General features: G+C 49.9%; 1 protein-coding gene across 1 annotated transcript in view; it reads left to right on the forward strand.

Moving 5' to 3' along the window:
- Positions 1 to 7,105, forward strand: part of PKDREJ (polycystin family receptor for egg jelly) — a 13,394-nt gene extending 6,289 nt beyond the window's left edge. The window contains exon 2 of the mRNA XM_027766751.1: positions 5 to 7,105. Within this exon, the coding sequence (XP_027622552.1) occupies positions 5 to 6,224 (6,220 nt within the window). The 3' untranslated portion in view covers positions 6,225 to 7,105. The remainder of the gene's footprint in view (positions 1 to 4) is intronic.
- The last annotated feature ends 1,681 nt before the right edge of the window (positions 7,106 to 8,786 follow it).

Genomic DNA, 8,786 nt, shown 5'->3' on the forward strand with positions numbered 1-8,786 from the left:
GCAGCGCCTCCCAGGCCGAGGGCCGCGACCCCCGCTCCGCCCCGCAGCTGCCTGGGTGCCCCCCGGACGGCCCCGCGCCCTCGGCGTCCTGCCAGCTGAGACCCTGTATTATCAACTATGTGAAGATCAACACGGATAACCCGGGCTCTCCTGTGTACCTGAACGTGAGGGCTGAGATCACCATCAATGCCACCTTCCGCATCGACTGCGCCATCGCCACCAGCCTCCAGCAGACATGGGGGGTCTTTCCCGTGAAGGCTGTGGGCGACGTGCCCGACTGGAATAACCCTTTGGACTTGCCACACCTAGAGATGAGAGGAGGCCCGGAAATTTTGTACGTCCCCCGAGACACCTTGGTTTTGGGCGTGTACATGTTCAATTTCACACTGTCCGTCAGCACCATAGACCCTAAGAACTCTCAAGTGACAGACTCCGATGCCATATACCTCTGCGTTGTGAGAAGCCCCCTCAAAGCGGTTATTCTTGGGGATGCCAACATAACGCTGGGTTTCAAGGACTCGCTGACCCTGGATGGAGGCCAGTCCTGTGACCCAGATGCCGACATCCCCAGGGAGGACCTCCATTTCTTCTGGTACTGCACCACAAGTCCAAACAACTATGACGACCAAGGCCAAGTCACGGTGATGGGCAGTGAGGTCTGTCACCCGGAGCAGGCCACCCTCAAGTGGCCTTGGGCCTCTGGCCCTGTACTAAAACTGTTGCCAGAAACACTGAAAGGTGACCAGGTGTACTTTTTCCGGATGGTGATACAAAAGGCGGACAGAACAGCGTTTGCTGATAGAAGGGTTCACGTGCTCCCAGGCCCGTTACCCAAGGCACACCTTTCGTGTATTGAAAACTGTGACAGGTCTTTAATTGTGTCAGATAGATTTTCTTTGTTTCTGAATTGCACGGGTTGCACAGGCCGTGACTCCTACAACTGGTCGATTGTGAGTGCTTCTGGTGCTGAAGTGGCATTTGATTGGTTGGGGAAGACAGTAACAGGGAGGAATACTGCTTATCTGTCTGTAAAAGCTTTTGCTTTTAGTCATTTTTTGGAAAATGAGTTTGGGGCTAGTCTACACGTGGCAAGTTGGAGTGGCTTCATCTTGACCTTCAAGTATTCCTTTATTATTAACAATGGCCCTGAGATCGGACAATGCAAAATTAATCCAGCTCAGGGAATTGCCCTCTTTACTAAATTTGTTGTCCAGTGTGATGGTTTCGTGGACAAGCACTTGCCTCTGACATATAAAATAATAGTTTCTGATTTGTACGGAATTGGTGAGATCAGTTCGGTAGTAGAAAACACCTTGGGAACCATCTTGTACTTTGGGACGAAGTCCACCACACCCCCATCCTTCCTCCCCGTGGGCGAGTTGGCTAATCATTACGCCATGAAGGTACATGCGCAGGTCTACGACTCTCTGGGAGCCTTTTCTCAGGTGACTCTGCGCACTGCTGTGCAGCCTCCGACCGTCAGCAACTCTTCCAAGACAGTGCTGGCTCAGTTACTCGGTCTCACCAAGGGTCCAACTTCATTGCTGTCTACTCTGCTTCAAAAGCAGCACTTTCTACCTGCAGGTTACTTAATGTACATGGTAGCTTCCATTTTGAATACGATGAAAACCGACTCCACTCTCCAGGACGACAAATCCCATCTCCAAGAACACCTTGTCAACCAATCTTTTGTTCTTCCCCTAAGCACTCTGGAGGGCATGAGCCAGGTGGTCACAACTATCACTAAGTTAACCCAGTCAGCCTCTGGATTCACTGGAGTTGCTAGGAAACACGCCACAGCGAGGATATGGCAAGCAAATCAAGCCCTACAAGAGTATCGGCGGCAAGATCAACGCTTCCGCTCTGAACAAATAGAGATCGTGAGCACTGGCATATTGACGAGTTTGTCTAATTTCCTGAAACTGGCCACTCGTCACGAGCTGGTTAAAGACCCTTTTCACATAGCAGAGTCCCTGTCAGAAACAGTATTGGCTAGCAAAGTGCCGGGGAACGAAACCACTATACTGAGCACCCCCAACTTGAAAATGTATGTCCAGAAAGTTGAAAAGCAGGATGTTGCGCAGGTCTTCAGAGATGAAAAACGCTGCCCTAACTGTTTCCATCCAGCGCTGAATGCAAGCAGCGCCCCTGCCCTGCCTGCCAACGCTCATGTCTCCACGATGTTCTGTGAGTTTGCAGGTGATCCCTTCCCTTGGCTAAACTTTCAGGAAAACATTTCAACACAGGTGGTTGGATTCAGAATGACAGGAGCCAGAGACAAAGATAACACGGTAGAGGTCACACCCGACGTAGCAGAAGTGTACCTCATCAGAAAAAACTTGACCTTTGAAGCTTTTAATCTCACAGTGGGATGGGACACCGAGGGTGATGAGTCCTTGAAGAAGACGAGGGGGGCGTTTAGCTTTGACGTGGACACCAGCACAGGTAGGGAGGTGCTGGTTCACATTGTGACAAAGGTGACCTTGCTGTTCCAGGTGTCGGTGTATGCAGGTAGTCAGGTCGCCCCAAGTGCTCTGGTTGCCTCCTTCCTGGTGCCTAATAACATCCCTCCAGTTGCCAACCAGAGTGGCCTGTTCAACCTGGCCTGTCCAGTGAAGCAGGCCCGTGTGGTGTGCCTCCCCGCGGCCCTGCTCCAAGGCATAGCTCAGCGCAGCCACTCGGCCAGGTGCACCATATCCATGCTACTACAGGCACCCCGTTTTGTCCTGAAGCCCAATAGCAAGCTAGTGAGAATTCACCTTTTCAGTGTTCAGTGCTTAGACATGCGTGGGATCCAGAGTGAGTGGAGAGGAGACAGCTGCGCTCTGGGCGAGAAGACCTCTTCGCACACAGTGCACTGTGTCTGCAAGAACGTAGTAAGGGCCCGGCGGCAGCTGGGGCCAGTCAGATTCTCCAACCTTCACCTGCATACCCGCTACGTGGCGGCCAAGATGATTGTGATCCCTAATCCTGTGGATCTGCAGATAAAGCTCATCCAGAAACTGAACCAAAACCCGGTGTCTGTCTTCTTTGTGCTCTTAATTATGCTCATCTACATCGTCCTTGCTTTCTGGGCCTTGCACAGGGATGAGATAGACAATTTCCTTCGGGACCGCGTGATAGTTCTACCCGATAATGATCCTTACGATAACATATGCTACCTGGTCACTGTGTTCACAGGAAGCCGTTGGGGGTCTGGGACCAGGGCCAACGTCTTCATGCAACTTAAGGGAACAGCGAGTACCAGTGACGTGCACTGCCTGAGCCATCCACATTTTATCTCTCTCTACCGAGGAAGCATCAACACTTTCCTCCTAACGACAAAAAGTGACTTGGGGGACCTCCATTCCATTCGTGTGTGGCATAACAATGAGGGCCATGCACCTAGTTGGTATTTAAGTCGAATCAAAGTGGAAAATCTGTTCAGCAGACACATTTGGCTGTTCATCTGCCGGAAATGGCTTTCTATCGATACGACTTTGGACAGAACGTTCCATGTCATCCACCCAGATGAGCCTCTGGCCAGGAAGGACTTCTTCTTGATAGATGTGAGTAATAAGCTAAAGAAAGGCCACATGTGGTTCTCTGTTTTTGCTGATGTTGTTGGTAAATCGTTCAACAGGCTCCAGAGACTGTCATGCTGTTTGGCGGTGTTGCTGAGCTCCCTTCTTTGTAATATTATGTTCTTTAACCTAAGCAAAGAACAAACGGAGGGGTATGAGATGCGCTACATCAGATCAATGATGATAGGAATCGAAAGCGTCTTAATTACAGTCCCTGTGCAATTATTAATCACTTTTTTGTTCACCTACTCCCAAAAGAAACCTCGAGTGGCTCTGAATGAGGTCGCTCCTCAAACGCACCCGCTGTTGTCAGAAAAACGTATACACTGGGGAGAGCGTTTGGAGAAGTGGCACGCTTATGAAGCGCGCGCCAGGAAGGCTGCAAAGCGCGCTTCTACGAGGAAGCCTGGACTTCCCAAGGCTTCTAATCGGAGCACCTTCAAACCGGCGCACCAGCGTACCAAAGTGGAAACAAAGGCCCCAGAGACCCGTGGAAGAAATACGAATTTCAGTAACAAAAACGTACAAGACCATCATGACGTTTATTCAGAAGGGGGCTTTCCCCAAGAGCACCTGAACCCTATACCTGTTGAGAAAAAGCCTTCGATCATCCTGCCTTGGTGGTGTGTTTACATAGCATGGTTCTTGGTTTTTGCCACTTGTAGTATATCGTCCTTCTTCATCGTCTTCTATGGACTGACCTACGGCTATGAGAAGTCAGTAGAATGGGCCTTCGCTTCTTTCTGTTCATTCTGTCAGTCCATCTTCCTGGTGCAGCCATGTAAAATTACACTGCGGTCAGGTTTCAGAACAAGTCGGCCCAAGTACTGCAAAAATCTTTCATGGACAACTGGGTACCATTATACTGAGATCAAGTTGGAGGAGATCAGGATGAATCCAGAGGAAATGCAGAAGCTCCATGAACGTATTGTCTACATCCGAGGCACGAGGATGTACCAACCTCTCACAGAGGATGAAATCCAAATATTCAAAAGAAGGAAGAAGATCAAGAGAAGAGCCATCTTGTTCCTGAGTTACCTCGTAACTCACTTTATCTTTCTAGCCCTTCTCTTGATCCTCATCGTCCTGCTCCGCCACAGCGACAGCTTTTACTATAACCAATTCATTCATGATCAGTTCTCTGAGGATCTTGCTACCGTGACTAAGCTGAAAGACATCTACAAATGGCTAAACAGTGTGCTGTTGCCTTTGTTCCACAATGACTTGAATCCAACATTTCTTTTTGATGGTTCATCTATGATCCTTGGCCTTCCACTGATGAGACAGGTGAGGGCAAAACCGAGTGAAAAAAGATGTCTGCCTGCTGAAAGCTTTGTGCCAAGCAGTGTCTCAAGAGAAACCCATTGTCATCCCGAATATGGCATTGACCCTGAGGACACAAAGAGCTATTCTCACTCTTGGAATGAAATTGGTAAGCGGGATGTAGATAAGAATGCCAGTGGGTTTACTTATAAGCCTCAAGAGGAGAGATGGGTGTATTATTCCTATGGACTGTTACATACCTATGGGTCCGGAGGATATGCATTCTACTTTTTTCCAGAACAGCAACAGTTTAATTCCACATTGAGGCTCAAAGAACTCCAAGGAAGCAACTGGCTTGATGAGAAGACTTGGGCTGTGATTTTAGAGCTTACAACTTTCAACCCAGATGTAAATCTCATCTGCAGCATCTCGGTCATATTTGAGGCCTCTCAGTTGGGAGTTGTCAACACAAGCATATCTGTATACTCGTTCACACTTGCTGATTTCAACAGACAAACTTCCGCAGAGATCTACTTGTATGTAGCCATTCTCATTTTTTTCCTAGCCTACATTGTTGATGAGGTCTACATCATTACACAAGAAAGAGCCTCCTATGTGAGAAGTGTGTATAATTTGCTCAACTTCGCCCTGAAGTGCATATTTACTGTACTGATTATGCTCTTTTTCAGAAAGCATTTCTTGGCCACAGGCATATTTCACTTTTACTTGTCAAACCCCGATGACTTCGTTCCCTTCCATGCAGTTTCTCAAACAGATCACATCATGAGGATAATTTTGGGGTTCCTCTTATTTCTGACGATTCTGAAGACCCTCCGGTATTCTAGAGTCTTCTATGATGTGCGCCTGGCTCAGAGGGCCATCCAGACCGCCCTTCCTGGCATCTGCCACATGGCACTTGTGGTGTCTGTGTACTTCTTCGTGTACGTGGCTTTTGGTTACTTGGTATTCGGTCAGCATGAATGGAACTACAGTAACTTCCTTCATGCCACCCAAACCATACTCTCGTATTGCGTGTCTGCTTTTCAGGACACCGAGTTTTCCAGTAACAGGTTCCTAGGGGTCCTGTTCCTCTCATCTTTCATGCTGGTGATGATCTGCATCTTGATCAACTTATTTCAGGCTGTGATCCTGTCATCCTATGATGAAATGAAGCAGCCCGTGTATGAGGAGCCATCTGAGGAGGCAGAGGCCATGGCGTATCTGTATCGTAAGCTAAGAGATGTGTTTAGCTTTCTGACCTCCCAGCCACAGGCCAAAGAAGAGCCTGTGTTCATCACCAACATGCTGTATGGGCAGCCAGCGAAGAAGAGCCATCGGTATCTGGGGCTGAAGACCAGGAACATCAATGGGAAGAAAATGGTTTACCTCGTGGTTTGATCAGTAAAAATTTCAAGATCTACACACGAGTCTCCCCAAGTGCTAAGTCTGTGGGATTAAGGACCATTTAGTAGTGCAGTTATGCGCTCTACCCACATGCTATACAGAACATACCCCTGCATCTGGAAGTGTCCCCTCTCCCGGCCTCTGCTTGGGGGAACATGAAAGTAGGCATTCATGTAGCATCTGTGAAGAGAGGAGGACCATGACGTGGGATTTCTGGATTGATTCCCCCTTAGAGGGGAATCTCATGACTCCTGGTACAGGGGCAACCCTCTTCCCTTTGAAGCCTGCAGCAGTTCACAGGAGTTAAACCACTGGTTTTAAGACCGTTAAGGACGACATGAAGGAGGCTCTGCACTGGACCTGGCCAGTGTAGGTATTCTCCTGCTGCTTCTGTGTTCCACCCAGCTGGAAGCCAGTGGCCCACGGTTCCGGTATGCAAAGCCCAGGTCCCTCAGCCCGGCTGAGAGTCTGCTGGACAACCGGGGCCGTGGAGCAGCCCCTGCCAGTCTTGCTGGGCCAGGGCTGAAGGGCCTTGTGTGGAGTTCCAGGATTTGCCCTTGTGCTTGGAGAGGCAGAGATGGGAACCAGGGTCAGAGGCCTGAAGCTGCACATTTGGTCCTTAAGGCTGCTGCAAGTTAAAGTAAAATTCAATGACACTTTCTGACCAAGAGACATGACTTTCGGTAATAGGTGCGTACAGGTTCACGCTGAAATATAGCAAATGTTCTACATACTGCATATAGCAGTGTACACCCAGGACTCGGGCGGGTTATTTATGGCATGGAGAATTGTTTAGGAATAAGGAAAATATGGTTCATTGTTTAAGAGAAACACAGACTAACAGCTGTTATATTTTTCACTTAGAAGCATGTTTGTTTACGTAGATGCTACTTTAAGCTTTGCCAGAATTAAATGTGAGATTTCTTCTGAGAGACTCGCAGTGATTCCTGTATGAGGGGCATGTACCCCGTGGCTCCTGCTCCTAAGGGTAAGGGCCAGAAAAGGGAGACAGCAGATCAGGCAAGTGACTGCTTCTTCCTGCTTTGTGCCGTGCTGGAATGGCAGAGCTGCTTCGCTGTGGCAGACACACACACACACTTTCCATCGCTCCTCCTGAGAACCTGGCAGGTGGCAGCTGGCAGCCGGGGAGAAAATGAAGAGGGCTAGTGACTCACGCCAGGCCACCACATAGAGGTCAGAGGTCAGATTGGGGTTTCCTATGTTGCCTGGCGGGAGCTTACGAGACTGGTCCAGTCCCTACTGGCCCACACATCCTGTAGGTAGCACCCTTGAGCTCCTGACACCGAGTCAGTGTGGTGGCCAGGGGTGGGGTCCCTTTTACTGGCAGAGGCTGGCAGGCTGACCGGATGTCCTTGCCCACTGAACTGCAGAATGTGGGAGGTCAAGGCCCAGTTGCAGGCAACGCTGGCAAGCCCAGCCTGGTGGGGAAGACTATAGGCAGGTGAGGCAGAGGTCCATTCTAGCGGGCTGGGAAGCAGGGAGCCTGGCATTCCCCGCAGACTTAGCAATCAGCTGATGTCTCTGCCTCTCCCTAGGGGCCGAGGGAAGTAAGAGGCAGGGGCTCCTATTATGCTAGCCGGCCTCCCTCCCCAGGAAGGAAGCACCAGGAAGCCTGCTTCCCAATACAGCCAGCACATGGACGGAGAGCCATGCAGCAGGACAGCCGTACTAATGAGTCACAGAGGGTCACGGTCATCAATGCAGGGCCTAAGGGACAGTCCCAGCCAGAGGCCTCAAGGGGTTGGTGGAGGTCCAGATGCTGGGAGAGTCCAGGAGGGCGGCCCAAGGACAAGTACTAGAGGTGGCTGAGGACAAGTGACAGCAGCTGCGGGGGCCTGCTGCGTGAGGGCAACTGTTTGGTGACGATGAGCAACCCGGCCGTCTTGGGGCCTCTATGCAGGCTGGGGAAGAGAGCACTGGGGTCTCCTGCTATCCTGGTGATGCGGTACTGGGTGGTCACAGTGCACAAACAGATGCCACCGCCATGGCACCAGGGAGACCAGGTCTAGGGTGGGCTGCTTTCTAAAGCCATTTTCACGGGCACAGCAACAGTTCCTACAGGGGTGTGCAGATACTTCTTCTTCTACCTCCAGGACAGGTAGGTGTATTCCAGAGCGACCGGCCACCGCTGTGTATACCCTCCCAACTCTCTCTCTCTCTTAAATAATTATTTTACTTAACTTTATTTTTATTCATTTATTTAATTTGACCGGAGAGGGACAGGGTAAGAGAGAGAGAGAGAAAGGGAAAGTGAGAAAGCAAGCTGCCAGATCCAGGACTTGAACTGCAGTCAGCCGTGTGGGAGTCCAGCCCCCTTAACCACCACGCCACCTGTCGGCCTCTGCAACTCTCTTTTGCACAGGAAAACAAGAGGGCTGTTCTTGGTTTTGTTAGTAACTCAGAAGGGGAACTGGTTTTACATGCCCAGAGAGCCTCCTCTGTAGCTAAGGGCAAGGGCGTGTCCTGTCTGTCTCTAACTCTTGTGAATTTTGAGACTTGTCTTTTTTTTTTTTTTTTTTTTTTTAAAATGTATTT

Source organism: Tupaia chinensis, unplaced genomic scaffold, assembly GCF_000334495.1.
Source record: "Tupaia chinensis unplaced genomic scaffold, TupChi_1.0 Scaffold143651_1, whole genome shotgun sequence".
Taxonomy (NCBI): domain Eukaryota; kingdom Metazoa; phylum Chordata; class Mammalia; order Scandentia; family Tupaiidae; genus Tupaia; species Tupaia belangeri.